Source organism: Cucurbita pepo, chromosome 7 (assembly GCF_057944985.1).
Source record: "Cucurbita pepo subsp. pepo isolate OVF chromosome 7, ASM5794498v1, whole genome shotgun sequence".
NCBI lineage: Eukaryota > Viridiplantae > Streptophyta > Magnoliopsida > Cucurbitales > Cucurbitaceae > Cucurbita > Cucurbita pepo.
Genome location: NC_141804.1, coordinates 10,433,568 through 10,453,286, shown reverse-complemented (window position 1 = coordinate 10,453,286; position 19,719 = coordinate 10,433,568). Strand labels below are relative to the sequence as shown.

The 19,719-nt window shown below is 36.4% G+C and overlaps 2 protein-coding genes and 1 long non-coding RNA gene across 5 annotated transcripts; 2 read left to right on the top strand and 1 right to left on the bottom strand.

Moving 5' to 3' along the window:
* Positions 1 to 1,317: 1,317 nt before the first annotated feature.
* LOC111798824 (acyl carrier protein 1, chloroplastic) lies at positions 1,318 to 3,546 on the bottom strand. The gene is made up of 4 exons (XM_023682158.2): positions 3,387 to 3,546; positions 2,569 to 2,670; positions 2,364 to 2,486; positions 1,318 to 1,600 (listed from the first exon to the last, which is right to left on the bottom strand). The coding sequence occupies exons 1-4, from the start codon at positions 3,450 to 3,452 to the stop codon at positions 1,472 to 1,474; spliced, it is 420 nt and encodes a 139-aa protein (XP_023537926.2). The 5' UTR covers positions 3,453 to 3,546; the 3' UTR covers positions 1,318 to 1,471.
* Positions 3,547 to 7,128: 3,582 nt separating this feature from the next.
* On the top strand, positions 7,129 to 12,977 carry LOC111799033 (vesicle-associated protein 2-2). 3 transcript variants are annotated; one of them, XM_023682418.2, is made up of 9 exons: positions 7,129 to 7,418; positions 8,146 to 8,236; positions 8,317 to 8,387; positions 8,486 to 8,567; positions 9,112 to 9,227; positions 9,290 to 9,907; positions 10,180 to 10,371; positions 11,368 to 11,445; positions 12,550 to 12,977. In XM_023682418.2, the coding sequence occupies exons 2-9, from the start codon at positions 8,188 to 8,190 to the stop codon at positions 12,658 to 12,660; spliced, it is 1,317 nt and encodes a 438-aa protein (XP_023538186.2). In that variant the 5' UTR covers positions 7,129 to 7,418; positions 8,146 to 8,187; the 3' UTR covers positions 12,661 to 12,977. The 3 variants fall into 3 exon arrangements, with proteins under 3 accessions (XP_023538186.2, XP_023538184.2, XP_086981841.1); XM_023682416.2 differs by having other exon boundaries at positions 8,117 to 8,236; XM_087125715.1 differs by lacking the exon at positions 7,129 to 7,418 and adding an exon at positions 7,444 to 7,822 and having other exon boundaries at positions 8,117 to 8,236.
* Positions 12,978 to 14,148: 1,171 nt separating this feature from the next.
* On the top strand, positions 14,149 to 19,190 carry LOC111799181 (uncharacterized). Its single transcript, XR_002815782.2, has 3 exons — positions 14,149 to 14,395; positions 14,581 to 14,648; positions 18,772 to 19,190. It is a non-coding gene; the product is annotated as an uncharacterized LOC111799181 (long non-coding RNA).
* Positions 19,191 to 19,719: the final 529 nt, after the last annotated feature.

The following is a 19,719-nucleotide window of genomic DNA, read 5'->3' as shown; positions in this document are numbered from 1 at the left end:
AAGTTGAGTTGGATTGTGAAAGTTTCGGGTTGAGTTGGGGTTGTGAAAGTTTTGGGTAAAGTTGGGGTTGTGAAAGTTTTGGGTTGAGTTGGGGTTGTGAAAGTTTCGGGTTGGGTTAGATTACCAACCCAACTTCTGGATTGGGTAAAAAAAAATCTTCCGACCCAATTCGGACCATGTATACCTCTATTTAATTCTTATATTAACCCATATCTAATATATAGTTGACATAGGCTCAATTCTACCTAAAATGACAAATTATTGATACCCGAAAAATTATGTTACCGATTACGTGCCTGTTGAATCATATAACTAATTATCATCAATCAGTATACCACATACATTAAGGAACAAAAGTGAAAATTGGCAATACAATAAAAGACCGGGTTATAACTTTTAAACGATATACCAAAAGATTACGAACCATAACACGATAGAATATTACATTACTATATATACTAACATGAATGTTTGTCTATACTATTGGTTTACAGAAAATACACTTGATTTATATTATATTACTGATATTCTTAATACTTATCATAGGTAAATAGAAAAAAGGAGGGCAAAATTGGAATAGATAAATAAACATTTTTTGTTAATTTTTTTTTTTCATATATTTTTTTTAAAAAATATAAATGAAGCTATATTTGCAAATAGGGAAAATATTTTTTCTCCTCATAAAGCCCAAAGCTAGCGTTCGGCGTCACACGAAAGCTAAAAGCTAGCGTTCGGCGTCACACGAAAGCTAAAAGCTAGCGTTCGGCGTCACACGAAAGCTAAAAGCTAGCGTTCGGCGTCACACGAAAGCTAAAAGCTAGCGTTCGGCGTCACACGAAAGCTAAAAGCTAGCATTCGGCGTCACACGAAAGCTAAAAGCTAGCGTTCGGCGTCACACGAAAGCTAAAAGCTAGCGTTCGGCGTCACACGAAAGCTAAAAGCTAGCTTCGGCGTCACACGAAAGCTAAAAGCTAGCTTCGCGCGAAAGCTAGCTACGACCCTGTGATAGATAACAAAAGAATCAAAAGCTAGCGTTCGGCGTCGCGCGAAAGCTAGAAGCTAGCGTTCGGCGTCGCGCGAAAGCTAGAAGCTAGCTTCGCGCAAAAGCTAGCTATGACCCTGTGATAGATAACAAAAGAATCAAAAGCTAGCGTTCGGCGTCGCGCGAAAGCTAGAAGCTAGCGTTCGGCGTCGCGCGAAAGCTAGAAGCTAGCGTTCGGCGTCGCGCGAAAGCTAGCTTCGGCATCGCTACGACCCTGTGATAGATAACAAAAGAATTACCAAGTATGGAACGGAAAATTTTTGGAAAAGAGAAGATTAGGAAACAAAGTGTAGTGAATTTATTATTATCATTATTTTAAGACCTAATACATTGATTAGCGTTAAAATCTAGACAAAAAAGAGAAGACTTGGGAGCAAAAAGGAGACTGAGTTTTTTGCTCACCCTCCCTCCCTCGTGGCAATCAGATTTTTAACCACTCTTTTTGAGGATGAGATCCTCGATCATGTCTGCAGCCTCTTGAACGGTTGTGATGCTCTGTGCGCTCTCTTCTTCCACGCTTATCCCAAATTCTTCCTCGAGTCCCATCACGATTTCAACCTGAATCTCACATATATACACATATATGTTATACATTGCATTGCATGTCAAATACAGTATTCAAAACTTTAATGTAGCTAGCAACGGCTTCCCATCAAAGCTTTAAAACGGGGTGTTTTGTTCTCCTCCTCCCCAACCAATGTGGGACATCACATTTAAGATCTAGCTCGAACTAAAATTTTCATGATTTTACTCATCCTAAATTATTTTTCATGGAAAATTGAGTATATGAAACAATAATCAAATCATGGGCATTTTTGTAATGAAGGGAAGAACAAAAGAATAAGAATCACAAAAGGGAGAATCTTTCTTTTCTCAAAGATAGAGATGAAAAAGAAGTTTTAGGTAATTAGTCACTATGGTTTAAATCCATTCCCTAAGTTCATTTGTTTTTGTTAATCATTAGGACAACACATGACGATGGTAGAAAAATCAGTATTCATAAGTAAAATGACTATCAATCATTTTCTTTTTATATGGGTTATATGTAAAAATAAATTAATGGAAGAAAAAACCAACTTCAAGAACAGCTATTCATACATATCTTCCCAAATGTTAAAAATGGCGGTCGTGTTTTACCAAAATTGCTCACAAGCAAGAAGACAAGAACAGACACGTTGGAGATGATCCCATAAGATATCCCATAATCAAATTAATCGAGGGTCTTAATTAGAATTTCAAAAAGTTTCAAATTAATTATGGTAAAGATGTTCAAAGGAAAACTTCTATGAAACATGGTGAGCAAGGTATTGTATGAGTTTACCGTGTCAAGAGAATCAGCTCCAAGCGTTGAAAATTTGGACTCTCCATTAACAGTGGAGTCATCTGGCAATGCCAATTGCTTCTTCACTATTTTGCTGACCTTTTCAACTGTCTCTGGTTTGGCCTGTTCCAAACAGTTAACATCATAAAACAACAGCAATTTGCGTTTGCACTGACAGCCTCAGTAAAAAGAAGTATAGCCTTACAGCACATGAAATTTGAAGCGACTGTAATCTTCTGGAAGAGAATGTAGTTCTCCCATGGTGAGAAAACGAGACCCTCTTCAAACTAGAAAGCTTGGATGTTTCCTGCTTACCAAGAAACAACATGATCATCACCAAAATGATCAGCAGAGCATATATGATAGTATAACACAAGTTCTTAACAGAGAGAGTTCAAAAAGAACAATAGAAGAATTATAATTAATAGACGCACACAGAATTTCAGGACATAATGACTTCAAGTTGACTCATAACTAGAGCCGTAAACAAAATACATGCAAGGATTTCAAGATCAGCTTGTAACTAATGGTTTTCTTTTGCGCTTCAAATTTTTGAGGACACAATTAACGAGAGAGAATTAAGGTCAGCTGGACTCAATTTTCTAACAGAAAATGCTAATTTCTCTGAACATGGTTCAGAACGATTCCCTTCAGCATACAGGTCCCAAATAGCCGGAAAAATTAGGCAAGAAATTCAAATCAGTATTGAAATAACACAAATGAAGGTAAAACACCAAAAGAAATAGATATAAAACATTTCGAAACAAAGAGGGAACGCTAAGTCCATCATCCATGCATTTCACAGCCATGCAATACAACCACAGCACCGATTCAAACAAATGCTTCAAACTTCGTAATTAACGACACTAATCAACGCAAAAATCGAATAAAAAGGATTGGAATCAAGAAAACAAGTTCCAAAGCAGTTGATCATACAGAAAGAACGAGAACAGAGCAAAAATGAAATCGTTCAACAGTTCCTTAAACATAAAGTGACAAACAGAAGAGGAATCGAAAATTTACAGAGATTTGGCGCGATCGAGGAGCTGCAGATCGCACGCAGAATGATGAAGCTGAGACAGAAGCCATCGATGAAAAATAGAGAGAATTTGGAGTGGCGAAGAGTGGAAATGGAACGGAGAAATCAATGCGAGCAAGTTGGTAGTCGTTGAAGAGCTTAAATAGGTGGTTTGATTGGGGCTCTTTTTATTTATTTTTTGGAGGAAAAAATGAAGGAACAATACGGACAAAATGCGCAATCGGATGATCCAATGAAGTTCTCTTTTGGGCCTTGTTTTTTGGGCCTGCTGAGGTTTTGGGCTTTTTTTGAAAGTGGCCCATACGGCCTTTCGTGTGGGTCGGAACTTACTCGACAAAGAATTCCGCTACCTTAGGACCGTTATAGTTACGGCCGCCGTTCACCGGAGCTTTGGTCGCCGACTCCCCTGTCATCAGGTCACCAACTTCCTTGACCTTCCGGCACTGGACTGGCTTGCTACTTTGTTTAATTTGACCCATGTACAGACCCATCTTGAAAATATGACGGCTAAGAAAGAGTTAAAAGGAAATAAAAATTACTACATATATCAACAAGGTGCACCTTTCTATTTGGTGGCTCAATTATAAGAACGTCACGATTAAACGTGCTTTATTTGGAGCAATTCTATGCTGGGGTGACCTCCTATGAATTTTATTGGGATGCATGTGAGTGAGGACGAAACATGCTGGAAGGACTCGTGTTGGTATGTGGGTCATCCCTATGAATCTTATTGGAATGCATGTGAGTAAAGACGAAACATGCTGGAATGATTCATGTTGGTCTGTGAGTCATCCCTATGGATCTTATTGGGATGCATCTAAGTGAGGACAAAACATGTTGGAAGGACTCGTGTTGGTCTGTGGGTCATCCCAATGAATTTTATTCGGATACATCTGAGTGAGGACAAAACATGCTAGAAGGACTCGTGTTGGTCTATGCGTCATCTCTATAGATTTTATTGGGATGCATGTGAGTGAGGACGAAACATGCTAGAAGGACTCGTGTCGGTCTGTGAGTCATCCCTATAAATCTTATTCGGATGCATGCGAGTGAGGACTAAACATGCTAGAAGGACTCGTGTTGGTCTGTAGATCATCCCTATGAATTTTATTAGAATGCATGTGAGTGAGGACAAAACATGCTAGAATGACTCGTGTTGGTCTCTGAGGATAGTCTTCACTCTTAATGTCGTAGATGATGCATAAAATATCAGGGTCTTAAAGGTATTGAATCTTGACTACGAGGCGTTACATTTCTAGATAAACTCGAAATTCGATAATTTGAACGTCGTAATAAGAGTAATGATATTAGATTTAGATGTGCATCACTTTCGTCAAATTTATAATAAATAAAGTGGTTTTTATTAGTCTCAACCACCTCTCTCTACCTCTATATACTAAAGCTTCCCTTTTTTGCAAGTTTCTTTTAATTCTCAACTAACTTTTTGGTGAACTCTAGGCAAAGAGGAGCTTCCCCTCAAAGCTTTAAAACGTGTCTACTAGGGGAAGGTTTTCACACCCTTGTAAAGGGTGTTTTATTCTCCTCCCCAACCAATGTGGGACATCACAATCCACCCCCTTCGAGACCTAGCGTCTTCGCTGTCATTCGTTTCTTTCTCCAATTGATGTGGGACCACCACCACATCCACCTCCCTTCGGGGCCCAGCGTCCTTACTGACACATCGTCTCGTGTCTACCCCCTTCAGGGAACAGCCTCGTTGCTGGCACATCGCCCGATGTCTGGCTCTGATACCATTTGTAACGCCTCAGATCCACCGCTAGCCGATATTGATGTCCCGTATGGGTTGGGAAGGAGAACAAAACACCCCTTTATAAGGGTGTGGACCTCACCCCTAGCAAACTCGTATTAAAGCTTTAAGAGTAAGCGGGGAAAGGAAAGCCCAAAGAAAACAATATCTATTAGGGATGGATCTCGGCGTTACCACTTATTTACATATATATATATATATATATATATATATATATATATATATATATATATATATATTTATTTATTTATTTAAAGAAACTTTTTTCTATGGAAATAAATTTAAAAAAAGGAATAAAATGTGGTGAGAATTACTTTGTTTAATTCAAAAGGTGAGTTACTTTGTTGTATCATAAAAGAATAATTATTTATCTTCAAATAAATATTTAGATAATTAAAAATTATTATTTTTTCCTTCATAAAATAGATATTTTCTCATAAATTATAAAAGAAAAAATTATACTTATTTATAATTTTGTAATTATCTCGAAAATAATGTATAATAATATTTCTTTTTGGCATTAAATGCTTACTTTTAATAATTTGAATAGTTTGGTTTCCTTTACGGTATCTTTGAAATGGACTTTTAGTAATATTGCATAGTGTTACTAAAAATTGTCCTTTTCTAATGTTTAGATAAAAAAATTATAATTTACTGTCTAAAAAATTCAATTCATACGATCTCAATTTGATTCAAATAAATAAAAAATTATCTGACTCGAACACCAAAATTTATTTTTAATTTAAAAAATATTTTTTTTTACTTATGATGCAATTATACGTTATTTAATTCATAATTATCTATTAAATTATTTACTCTCCAACAATGGTTAAATATGTTTTTAAAATTTTTAGGATATAATTTTCTATATATATATATTCAATTATTTACTCTCCGATAATAGTTAAATATGTTTTTAAAATTTTTACGATATAATTTTCTATATATATATATAGATTCAATTATTTACTCTCCAACCCTACTTAAATATATTTTAAAACTTTTTACCATATAATTTTCTATATATATAAATTCAATTATTTACTCTCCAACCATATGTTTTTAAACTTTTTACGATATAAATTTATATATATATATATATAAATTAATATATATAATTCATAATTACCTATTTAACTATTTATTCTCCAACATGGTTAAATATATTTTTAAAGATATATTGAAATTAAGTTTAAACTATAATTTAATATTTAAAAATAATTAAATAAATATTTTGTATATTAGTATTTTATTTTATTTTTTAATAAAAATTTAAATAAATGAACCGATCAATTCAGCTCAATTTCGTGGGACGAGTTGATACATATCTTTTAATAAGGATTATTTTATTAACAAAAATTTAGAATCGGAACAATTTAATTAAATTTAAAAAATATTTCAACCCGACTCAATTCCATAGAACATGTTTTGTTGGTTTTTATTTTAGAGCAAAAGTACATTTTGCCGTTGACCACCATAGTTTATATCAAAATTTGTCGGGTAGCTGGAAAAAAGCATATTAAATATAAATATTTTTGGTGAGGTTGACCCGATCAAATATCATTTATCACACCTTAATTACCTAAAAATTTATTCCTATTTTAAAATATTTCATTATTTGAATATTCTCAAATGATTTAGGGAAAATAATAAATAAACTTAATTTAAATATAATTTTAATATTATATAAAATTAAAACATTAATAATTATGAAAAATTAAGTATCCATTTTTATAAAATATATAATTAGTTTGTTGACTTTGAAATGTGGGACAGATAAGAGTCTTGTTTATTCATTATTTAAATTAGAAATATATTTTATTTATAAAAAAAAAAGTATTTAAAAATATTTAAAATTAGAAAATTACGTGGAATTACATAAAATAAAATTAAAAAGAATTATTTGAAAAAAAAGTTGAACCGGGAATTGGATTCCGCGGCACCGGCTCAAAGCCACGATCACCGCACAGCCGGTACAACGAACACGTCTCTCTCTCTCTCTCTCTACTCTGCTTTCACTGATCAGTTCATCAGACCACCAAACAGATCATTCAATCACACCTTCCTCTCTCTCTCTCTAGAAATTTCCAGGGGTTTTCTCTTCTTGTGGGATTGTAAATTCCACCAAATCATTGGACGTTCTTTCAATTTCAATTCTCCGGTGCGTTTTATTTATTCAAAGCGGAAGTTTCACGGCGAAGTTTTCATTCATCTCCACTCGCTCTTTGTTCTCTGTCTTCCGGAACAGGTGAGTTGTTGAATTCTTTTGTGCATTTGTTTGAAGAGTTGAAGAATGGAAGAATGGAAGAACGGAAGAATGGAAGAATCGTCTTGTTTGAATGTTTTGTTGTGCTTGCTGTTCGAAATTTCAGTTAGCATGTTGAGAACGTAGTCTGTGCGTGTGTGTGTTAGATGAATTTTTGCTGGTTTCTTGGCTGTTGGAGTTTTTTTGGTTTTGGAATTCAGTGTGATTTTGGTGTTTGTTTGTTTGATTGGTGATTGATCTTGTTTATCTTTTTGGTTTGTTCGTGTCGGGAAATGAATTGAGATTTGAAATCGGATTCATGGTTAGAGCGACTCTGTTCGTTGATTAACGATTTACAGTTCGGGACGAGTTTGTTTCGAACGATCTGTTTTGGAATTAGCTCAGCGGTGAGTTCATGATCCTCACCGAAAAGGGGTTTAGTTTGACTTTCTTGCGGTTGACCGACTGATACAAGCCGGAACCCTTTTCTTCTTTTTAAATTGCGGCATGGGGACATTATTACTATATTCTTTTAGCTAAGAACAGGGTGGATGGATGCACATGGTTCTAAGCTTCTTTGATCTGTAACTATATGATGAGATTTTGTGTTTCTTTCTTTTCTTTTCTTTCCTTCAGTTGCTTCTTAATCAAATTCGAATCGTTTTTTAACGATTATAAGAAGATTACTTTTCTGGGTGCAGAATAATCGTTGCCTAAGCTTTGAATGCAGAGAGCTATTACTTTTGAATTTGGTGTATTGTGACGAAGAGACATGAGTACTAAACTCTTGCATATCCAGCCCAAGGAACTACAATTCGTATGTAAGTGCCTCATCAGTAATACTATTTATTGCTTGTCCTTGAAAAAGAATTGAAGTGATTGATTACCTTGCTGCTTTCAGTTGAATTGAGGAAACAAAGTACGTGCACGGTTCAGCTAGCCAATAACACCAACCATCATGTTGCCTTTAAAGTATGAACAGCCTTCGTTTTGTTTTGTTTATCTTATATTTCTTGGAAAATTTGTGAATTTTCATGTGATATATGTAATAATATTATAACGTTTGGCAGATTAAAACCACGTCTCCTAAGAAATACTGTGTTCGACCCAATGTTGGGATAGTTTTTCCAAAATCAGCATGTGAATTTTCAGGTATGTTCTGTACGATTTTCATCTAACATATTCAGGCATCTGTCCCCAACCCCGAGCAAGAAAGAGTGTTTGGGGATCTTGGTAATGAAGTTACTGCTGTCGCCATTCAATTTTAACAATTCTAAGTTTTGGCGAATTACTTCTTCTGTGTATTACTTTACATTTTCAATGTCTGATCTGCTTAATGTATTTTCTTGTGTTGAATCGATTGTGAGGGCAATCGAGCTACCTAGAAAACTCTAAAAAGGAAATTTGAAAGCATAGTATTCATTGTTTTGAGAATTGAAAACTCAAAGAATGTCTAATATCATGAGATGATTCAGTTCTGCATTTGTTTATCAAGCCCGTATTTAGTCTTAAAGATTTTTTTGTGCCGTTGAAATGACGACTTATGAGATATCATGAGATCATCACACTGCACAGTGCAATAAGGTTAACTGTATTCCTGCAATACCTGTGTTTATTTTTTAAATTTTAAACCTGGAACTGCGTATTGTTTTTTTTTTTTTTTTTAAGAATTAATTTCTTCTTAATTTTAATGTAGTTATAATGCAAGCTCAACGGATTGTCCCTCCCGATATGTTGTGTAAAGACAAGTTCTTAATTCAAAGCACAATTGTTCCATCAGGGACAACAGAAGAGGACATCACTGCTAGTATGGTAAGTTTTTGTGGATATAATCAGCTTTCATTCTCGAGTTCTCAATTGGTTCTTTTTTCCAGTTTTCAAAAGATGGAGGTAAATATATTGAAGAAGATAAGCTCAAAGTAGCGCTCATTAGTCCGCTGAATTCCCCAATACCCTCACCTGTTGATGGAACAATTGACGAAATCATGGATGAAGTTATGAAACTGAACGAGAAAAGTGGACCGCTAAGTGATGGGCTGGCCACCAATGAAACTACAAAGCTGAAAGATCGAAATGGTGCATCAGATGAACTGCTTCCTTCTGGGTTTTCAACACTAAGAGAACAAATTAGACCATCAAATGGGAGGACGGCCCACGACGTTTCAGGGTTAAAGAATGATTTTTTTGCATCATTGAAGGAGGGGCGGACAATTGAAGCTTTAAAACCATCTAATCAAAATGGAGTTTTGAGGGAGGAGGTTCTGCTTCATAGGACTTCAGAACACAAGGATCAAAATGGAGCATCAAAGGAAGAACTATCTCGTGAAGCATTAAAACCGAGAGATCAAAATGGAGCATTAATGGAGCAGGAGTTTAGTGTTGAAGCTCCAAAAAGAAGAGTTCAGAATGGAGCAGAGGGGCGCGCCTTTGGAACTTCACATCTGGAGGATCAAGAAATTGTTGTAATTCAACCTTCACCGGTGGGAGTAAAAGTAAGGAAAAACATTCTTATCTATAGAGCTTAAAAGTTCACTCACTCTCTCTCTCTTTGAAAATGCTTCTGAGGGATCAGATCCACATTTTTCTTAATAAATTTGATGTTATTACTTATAATTACTGTTGATCTAAGAACTTGTTGGATGTCTATTTCTAACCTCTTCCACATTCCTAGGGAGGGTGCTATATCTTCCTTTGTTTTCCTCCAATTGATACGTTCTGTGATTTTCAGCTTCTTGAAAATTGAAGTTTTGCTCTGTTGCATCAGATTCCTAAGGGTCTGGATGAAAACCTAAAGCAGCTAAACAATAGCCCGTTGAGATTACGAAAGACGGCTGAGATGAAGCAAGCAGCAGAATTGGAGCCAATGAAAGTGAAAAAATCGAAACAGCTCAAGTTAGTTAAGGACATTGATGAGATGAAGTCAAAGCTAAATGAAATTGAATTAAAGCTTGGAGAGGTTAGTTTCGATTGCCTTTCTCGATTTTTTTTCTTTTTTTTTTTTTTTGCAGCTTTTACACGTATGAATATAACAAACCGAAGAGTCTTAAGCTATAATTAAGAATCTGGTCATTGAGATTGCTTGTCCTCATCAAATCAATCAAGAATTACGGCTCTGTTTGAAATTTACTTTGTTGATATGTATTCAAGTTATTTTCTATGAAATTATGTACTGAGTATGTAATTCAACAATAAGATCTCAAACAGTTTTGAGATAAAAAAAACTGAATATCGTTCTGTAGTCAAGAGATACAGAAGAGAGGGAGAATCTCAAAAGCCAAGTAGAATATTGTAACGACCCAGATCTACCGCTAGCAGACCCACATCGATTGGAGAAAGGAACGAGCGCCAGCGAGGATGCTAGGCCCTAAAGGGGGGGTGGATTGTGATGTCCCACATTGGTTGGGGAGGAGAACAAATCACCCTTTATAAGGGTGTGGAAACCTTTCCCTAGCAGACGCGTTTTAAAGCCTTGAGGGGAAGCCCGAAAGGGAAAGCCCAAATAGGACAATATTTGCTAGCGGTGGATCTGGGGCATTACAACTATTAAGAAAATCACTCCATTTTATCTTTCAGACATAGGTTGGTTATAAGACTTATTGGATTGGATATTCGATTATGCAAATTTTGTGGTCGGTTTTGATTATTCACTGCATTTATAGAAACTCGGTCTTGTGCTACAGATCGATTCTTATAAAAACTTGGGTTTCGGTTGCTGGTTATCGATCTGTGTTTATTATTACTCCTTCAAAGTTCAATTTTTTTGTAATAATTAGAGGAAGAGAGAGGTAAAACTTCATTTTACAATAATCTCAGTACCCAGGAATAAAAATGTTGATGGAAATGGAAATAACTACTTTCCTGTATTCCTTTCTTCATTTTGCTGTTCTATCTTACTTTTCATGGACTGTCCAATACAATTGTAATGATGATCTTTTGTAACATCGTTTAATAGGCTCAACATACCATTTCAAGGCTGTCCGAGGAGAGGAGATTTAGTGCTCAAGAAGTAAAAAACTTGAAGGAGAACTTGGTAACTTCTTCGACCATATTATTCTGCTAGTGGATGTTCTTGTTGCATGTTTAGAGTTTCGTCACTGTCCTGTAACTGTATATGAAACAATAATCAAATCATGGTCATTTGATTAGGGACTTTTTGCTAGATTCCAAAGGGAAGGATAGATTTACCTTAGGTTCCCAATGTTATCTTGGTGGTATGCATTTGAGAGGTTTGTAATGGTGCCTCTGAGATCCTTGTTTGAAAATTTGAAATTCTTAAAATCCCCGTTGTCTCGTGAAACCGACTTCAGAGACGATGAAGTCTTCTTAAAGATTTTGAGGTCTCCTATGATTATAATAGGAGTTTGGATCAAGTTGTCTTCTAGATTTGTTGGTGGTGTGCTATGAACACAACAAAAGGATTAGGATATATACACTCGTTCGAGAAGTTAGAGGTTTGAATCCTGTTGTTTAACACAAAATATATGGAAGGTGTAACAGTCCAAGTCCACCGCTAGCAAATATTGTCCTCTTTGGGCTTTCCCTTCGAGCCTTTTTCAAAGGTGTTTGCTAGAGAAGTTTCCACACCCTTATAAAGAATGTTTCGTTTGAGAAGTTAGAGGTTTGAATCCTGTTGTTTAACACAAAATATAGGGAAGGTGTAACAGTCCAAGCCCACCTCTAACAGATATTGTCCTCTTTGGGATTTTCCTTTCGGCCTTCCCTTCGAGCCTTTCTCAAAGGTGTTTGCTAGAGAAGTTTCCACACTTTTATAAAGAATGCTTCATTCTCCTCCCCAAAGGGGTGTCTGCTAGAGAGGTTTCCACACCCTTATAAAGAATGCTTCGTTCTCCTCCCTAGAGGGGCGTCTGCTAGAGAGGTTTCCACACCCTTATAAAGAATGCTTCGTTCTCCAATCCAGAGGGGTGTCTGCTAGAGAGGTTTCCACACCCTTATAAAGAATACTTCATTCTCCTCCTCATAGGGGTAGCTTTTTAGTGGAGCCAAAAAGAAAAGCACTATTAGAAACTCATTCATCCTGCCCATTGAATTATACTCAGTTTTTGTGTACTACGATCGAATTTCATACTTGCATTCAAGATTTCGTGACTCGATGTTTCATATTGTATCTTCTCAGATGGGAATGAGTAGGAGAGGCAGGGCGAGCAACCGCGTCGGTTTTCCTCCTTTGTTTCTCTGTATGGTGGCGCTTATTTGCATTGTGTTCGGATACCTTTTGCGCTATTGAAGAACCGAATGCGCTGATCGGGAGCGGTGAAGAGAGAGCGACAAAGATTGGAGAAAACATGTAAAGGAATTATCTTACTTTATGTAGATAGAATGGTAGGTATAGGGCTGTTGTGTGTTGTCAATAAGAATAAAGCCCCTCGTTCACAACACACACACACCAAATGAATGCACATTTTCATTATGGCTTCTTAAAGTTTACTGCTTTTAGTATGCATTTCAGATTTTGGGTATAAATGTAACATAAGTGGTGATGATGTCTTCTAAGTGAGATTACTCTTTTTTTAAGGGAAAAGAAATAGTCTCGGTTCGGTTGCATTTCGGTCCTTGAGTTTTTAAACTTCACAAATATATTCTCGAACTTTACATTTTTATTATTGACCTCGGTTTTTTTTTTTTAATTTATCTTATTTATTATTAAAAATAAATTATGTTGAATATATATAATATATAGGAATCCAAATTCGAAGAATCACTCGTGTTATAATCTTCTACATCCTAGGTCTTCCCGTTCCTTCATCTGGCTTATGTTCTTCACGTAGCATTCAAACCGAATGACTCTATGAAATTACTTCGAGACTTCTACATATTACGGGTAACGTAGGAGACATCTCAATTTTCCCTTCGGAAATCCTTATAATTACCCCTATTTAACTTTCAATTTGGACCATCAAATGAAATGTGAATAACCCGTCCTCCTCGGTCTTCTCTTTGAACTCTTTGAAACAAGGGACGCTTCAGGTTGTGTTGGTGCTTGAAACAATTTAGTCTTTCCATATTACTATATATATATATATTAAAAAATTGTTTTAGCTTTCCGGTTGTGTTGATGCTTGAAACAATTTAGTCTCTCCATATTGCTATATATATATATTAAAAAATTGTTTTAAGATTTTAGAAGTTATTGCCAAATAAATAAAAATATATGTTAACTTTTTTTTAATAAAGAAAAATTAGAAGTGCTTTTCTTTCTCATTTGATTCTACTTTTGAGTAGGAAATTCATTTGATTTGAGTTTTATTTTTATTTTTTTAGGATAAAGGACATAACATCGAGTCCTCTTTTTTCATCGAGTTCTTTTTCGTCGAATGTCTTAGGCCTGATGAAAAAGAATGGGAATAAACAGATTAAAGCGAGGAGCGAAGCCACCTTGTTTACCGTGGGTGAAAGAATAAAAAAGTTCGATAGCTTCTAGATGTTAAATCCTAAATGACGATAAAGGGAACGTCTAACTTCTAGATGTTAAATCTTGAGGGATGACAAATGGAACGTCGTTTCCCGCCACCATTTCCTTTTCGTGATGTTTTTCTTGCTTCAAGGCTTATCGGGTTTATTTATATTTTCTTCTTTAAAAATAAGAAATTAATTAATAAGTAATTTTAATTAGTTTAAAATAGTTTATATTTTTTTAAATGTGATAATAAATTAGTAAAAGTTTGCTAGTAAAATAATTTTAATTTTTCGCTCGAAAAATACCGTCTACTTTTCCTTAAGTTTGTTCTATCATTCAACTTCTTCATCTTGCTAGCGAGTTACAGATTTGCTTTCACTCTGAAATCTGTCTCTCCGATCGGTGTTCTGCAAAAGCTATGGCAGCCTCTTCATTTTCTTTGCTTCAACTCAGATTCTTCGTCTTCTTCCATTTGCAGCAGATTAATCACTCCAGAAGGATTCATTTTCAGATGATACTTGACGAATCATTTCTTTGCCCGAGTTTCGGCGATGTCTGAATCCAGGTACACATAACTTATCCGTTACTGTTTCAGACTACATTGTGCTTTGATTTGTATGCACGATAGACAATTTGATCCTGTTTCATCCATAGATCATTGAAATTCATGTTTATTTCTTTCCTGGTTGTGCCTTTTGGTTGCCTACGAGGACGTACTTGTTCATTGATAATTTCCGTTAATCACTCCAGAAGGATTCACTTTCAGATGATCCTCGACGAATCATTTCTTTGCCCGAGTTTCGGTGTTCTGAATCCAGGTACACATAACTTGTCCGTTATTTGATCCTGTTTCAGGCTACATTGTGCTTCGATTTCTATGCACGATGGATGATTTGATCCTATTTGATCCTATTTCATCCATAGATCATTGAAATTCGTGTTTATTTCTTTCCTGGTTGTGCCTTTTGGTTGCCTACGGGGACGAACTTGCTCATTGATAATTTATTTCTTTTCATATTTTCTGCTATTTCTGTCATTGGCTATAAAGCACAACAGTAAGTCAACAAAATCTGTAGTTTAGTTGGGCTAGACAGTATAGTATATGTTGGATGATAGAAGTCCCACCTAAGTGGGTTTATAAGTGAGGAATACTAACTCCATTGGTTTGAGGCCTTTTGGGGAAGCCGAAAGCAAAGTCATGAGAGCTTATGTTCAAAGCGGACAATATCGTACCATTGAGAGTAAGCTCAAAGTGGACAATATCGTACCAAAACTTTTTGGGGAAGCCCAAAGCAAATCCATGAAAGCTTATGCTCACCACGGTGCACTACTCTTATTTGTGACAATATTTTGGATTAAAAGAAGAAAATGAGGGACATCGAGCCATTGTATTAGTTTCAATCCTGGGACCTATGGGTTGTGGGCAACGTTTTGACCCGAAAGACATCAAGCAAACAAGATAGCACCACACTGATTTGAATTGATATGAATTAGTTTCAATCCTGGGACCTATGGGTTGTGGGCAACGTTTTGACCCGAAAGACATCAAGCAAACAAGATAGCACCACACTGATTTGAATTGATATGAATCTTTCACTAAAAGACCAAAAAGAATATTTGAAGCAAAGTTTCAATCCCAGACTTGATATTAGAGCCAGGTTTCGATCCTGGGACCTGTGGGTTATGGGCCCACCACGCTTCCGCTGCGCCACTCTGATTTGAATGGCAATAATATTTAATTTGTATGAATCTTTCAATAAAAGATTAAAAAGAAGAAAATGAAGGACATCAAGCAAACAAAATATTATATATCAGAGCCAAGTTTCGATCTTGGGACCTGTGGGTTATGGGCCCACCACGCTTCCGCTGCGCCACTCTGATTTGAAAGGAGATAATATTTGACTTGGTATGGATCCTTCGATAAAAGACTATAAAGAAGAAAATGAAGGACATCAAGCAAAATAAGGTTTCAATCTTAGGACCTATGGGTTATGGGTCCGATTTATCAAGTAAATAGGACATTGTCTATGTTAGAGAGTCAGGTTTCAATCCTGTAACTAGTGGGTTATAGACGTACCATGCTTCCACTACGCCACTCTAATATGAATGATGATAAATTTTACTTGGTATGAATCTTTCATAAAAGTTGAAAAAAGAAAAATGAAGGATATCAAAACCAAGTTTCAATCTTGGGACCTGCGGGTTACGGAGTCCACCATGCTTCCTCTATACCACTTTAATTTGATTGACAATAATATTTTGCTTGGTATGAATCTTTCACAAAAGATTAACCGAAGAAAATGAGAGACTTTAAAGTCAACAAGACGTATATTTCAATCCAAAGACTTCTGGGTTATGAGCCTTTCACGATACACAACTCTGATTTAAATAGTGATAGTATTTTGCTTGTTATGTATCTTTCGTAGAAGCTAGAAGCTAAAAATGAAGGACATCAAATAAACAAAGACACTGTTATGGGTTATGGGTCCACCACGCTTCTACTACACTTTTCTAATTTTTGGTGATAATATTTTACTTGTTATGAATCTTTAGTAAAAACGGAAAAGAAAATAAGGAAGGACTTCAAGTAAACAAGACATTGTATATCTTAGAGCCACGTTTCGATCCTAGGGCTTGTGGGTTATAAGGGCGCCACTCTAATTTGAATGTGGATAATATTTTGCTTTGTATGAATCTTTCGTAAACGCTCAAAAGAAGAAAATGATGGATATCAAGTAAACAAGACATTGTATATAATTAGAGCCAAATTTTGATCCTAGGATTTGTCGGTTATAAGGCCACACACTTCCACTGTACCCCTCATTTTAATTCTAGGACCTATGAGTTACTGGCCCACCGTGCTTTCGTTGCACCATTCTGATTTGAACCAAAGTAATAGGAAGGATATTGAATACCATCTTAAAGTTCTAGAAATGCTAAAGATATAGAAGTTGATTCCTAGGAATGGCGAACCAAGACGCGTTTTAAAAATCTTGAGGGGAAGCTCGGAAAGGAAAGCCCAGAGAAGACAATATCTGCTAGCGGTGGGCTTGAGCTGTTACAAATGGTATCAGAGCCAGACACGGGGCGGTGTGCCAGCGAGAAGGCTGAGCCCTGAAGGGAGTGAATTGGGGGGTCCCATAATGATTGGAGAGGGGAACGAGTACTAACAAGGACGTTGGACCCTGAAGGGGGTGAATTGTGAGATCCCACATTGGTTGGAGAGGGAACGAAACATTCTTTATAAAAGAAGTGTCTAAAGGCCTAAAGAGGATAATATCTGCTAGCAGTGAGCTGTTACATGAGATGCCTTAAAACAACTACAAAATCCTGCTGCAGTACCGAAGGGGGGTGGGCAAAGGAGCTTATACCTCTGTTGAATTAAGTTACAAACGTGTAGAAGATGAAGAAGCAGTGTTTCTTGAAGATTATGACATTAACGTGGAAAATTTGTTTTATCCAGGTAATAGTAGAAGTGTAAGCATATATTGTCATTTTTAGGCTTTTCATTTGAGGGCTTCCTCTCAAGGTTTTAAAATGCGTCTACTAGTGAAAGGTTTCTACACCCTTACGAGGAATGGTTCGTTTCCCTCTCCAATTGATGTGGGATCCTCTTGGGGCCAAGTGTCCTCACTGGCACACCACTCGATGGTTGGCTCTGATACCATTTGTAACGGCCGAAGCCCACTGATTGCTTATTTTGTCCTCTTTGAGCATTCTCTTCCGAGCCTTCCTTCGAGGTTTTAAATCACGTCGACTAGGGAGAGGTTTCCACACGCTTATGAGAAATACTTCGTTTCCCTCTCCAACCAATGTGGGATCTTATAATCCACCCCTTTGAGGGCCCAACGTCCTCGTTAGCACACTTCCTGGTGTCTAGCTCTGATCCATTTGTAACAACCCAAACCCACCGTTAGCGGATATTGTCCTCTTTGAGCTTTCCCTTCCGAACTTCCCTTCAAAGTTTTAAAACGCGTCCACTGGGAAGAAGTTTCCACACCCTTATGAGGAATGTTTCGTTTCCCTCTCCAACTGATGTGAGATTTCACAATCCACCCCCAGGGACCCAACATCTTCGCTGGCACACAACCCGGTGTCGAACTCTGATACCATTTATAACAGCTTAAGCCCACCGCTAGCCGATATTGTTCTCTTTAAGCTTTCTCTTCCAAGCTTTCTTTCAAGGTTTTAAAACACGTCGACCAAGGAGAGGTTTTCACACCCTTACGAAGAATGTTTCGTTACCCGAGGTAGGATTTCACAATATAAAATTTCTCATCTCAACCAAGCTTTTGCTCCATCTCCCAATAAATAAGGAACTTGTTCTTTCCAGTTTCTTCACCAGAGCACAGAAATTCGTGTTTCTTTCTTTCCTTATTGTACCCTGAACCCAAAAAAAAAAATAAAAAAAATAAAAAAAAAAAAAATAAAAATATATATATAATAAGGCCGAGCGATCAAAAGCGACATATTGTAAATCTGTTGAAGTTTTTCTACGTAGGTTCGAATCCTGCCTCTCCCACTTGTTTGTCGTAGACTGAAGAGGCATTCGTCATCGTAAGAAGGCCCAGCGAGCTTCACTCTTTTGGTTTTTTTTCGTGGCGTGAAGTGAAATTGTATCGTATTTCAGTTTAGAGAGGTTGGCGAATTACTACGATCTATAGATTCCCATCGATGGACAATCCCAACCAGAATAGAAGTGAGTGGCTTCCGGTTTTGCTTGTAGTCCTTATCTTTTAGCTTACGTAATGGTCGGCATATATATATATATATATATATATATTTTGTGCTTACAATACAATTACACATACATATATTTATTATAATTTTATTTACTTGTATATTTAATTTTTAGATCTATGTCCAAATAAAATTTTAGATCTTTTTGAATTAAAAGATTTGTGGTATAATGGATAATTTAATTTAATTTCTTCATTTCAGTCTAGCAGGTGCCGGACGGCGTCTCCAATCTTAGCCGGGCAACCCAGCTCGTCCAACACTCCATTCCGTTACTCTGCCGCCGGTAAATGTCGGCTCCGCCTCCGTTCTCCGCCGTTTCTCTGCCAAGGTCCACTCCATTTCCTTCACTTTAATGAAATGCCACGCCGATTTCAAGGCTTTACTTCCACTTCCAACTCTCATGAAGCTTTTATTTCCTTTTGATAATGGCCATCACTTTTGAAATAGTGGCCGGCCACTTTGGGATCATTTTGATTAAAATAATTGACCACGAACCATCGAAATGTTACGAACCACGACTTTCGGTGATTGTATGATATTTTACACTGAGTATTAAGTTCTCTTAGCTTTACTTTTAGCATAGCTTCATATCAATGAAGATAGTATTATTTGATTATAAATCCATGATCGATGTGGGATTTTCATCCAACACCTCCCCCTCGAACAAAGCATGCCTCTCATTAATCGAGGCTCAACTCTGTTTTTTTCTGGAATCTTAGTCATTTTTTACTATGTCTTTGAGGCTTACAATACTTTTGTTCAACATTTTAGGATTCTATTGGCATGACTAAGTTTAGGGCATAACTTTAATACCATGTTAGATGCTATGTCTTTGAGGCTTACAATACTTTTATTTGACATTTGAGGATTCTATTGACATGACTAAGTTTAGGGCATAACTTTGATACCATGTTAGATGAACACGACTCTCTACAATGATATGATATCAACTTTGAGCATAAGCTCTCATAGCTTTGCTTTGGGCTTCACAAAAGGCCTCGTACCAATGAAGATAGTATTCCTTGATTATAAACCCATGATCATTCCGAAATTGGTCGATGTGAAACTTTCATCCAACATCTCTCCTTAATCAAGGCTAAACTCCTTTTTTTCTTCTTGTTTTGGAGTCTTCGAACAAAGTACACCATT

Coding starts and splice junctions, on each gene's coding strand:
- LOC111798824 (XM_023682158.2), bottom strand. CDS start 3,452: ATGGCTTCTGTCTCAGCTTCATCATTCTGCGTGCGATCTGCAGCTCCT. Junction 2,671..3,386: donor CTCGATCGCGCCAAATCTCT/GTAAATTTTCGA, acceptor CTTGGTAAGCAG/GAAACATCCAAGCTTTCTAG. Junction 2,487..2,568: donor CGCTTCAAATTTCATGTGCT/GTAAGGCTATAC, acceptor TGTTTGGAACAG/GCCAAACCAGAGACAGTTGA.
- LOC111799033 (XM_023682418.2), top strand. CDS start 8,188: ATGAGTACTAAACTCTTGCATATCCAGCCCAAGGAACTACAATTCGTA. Junction 9,228..9,289: donor AGGACATCACTGCTAGTATG/GTAAGTTTTTGT, acceptor TCTTTTTTCCAG/TTTTCAAAAGATGGAGGTAA. Junction 10,372..11,367: donor TTGAATTAAAGCTTGGAGAG/GTTAGTTTCGAT, acceptor ATCGTTTAATAG/GCTCAACATACCATTTCAAG.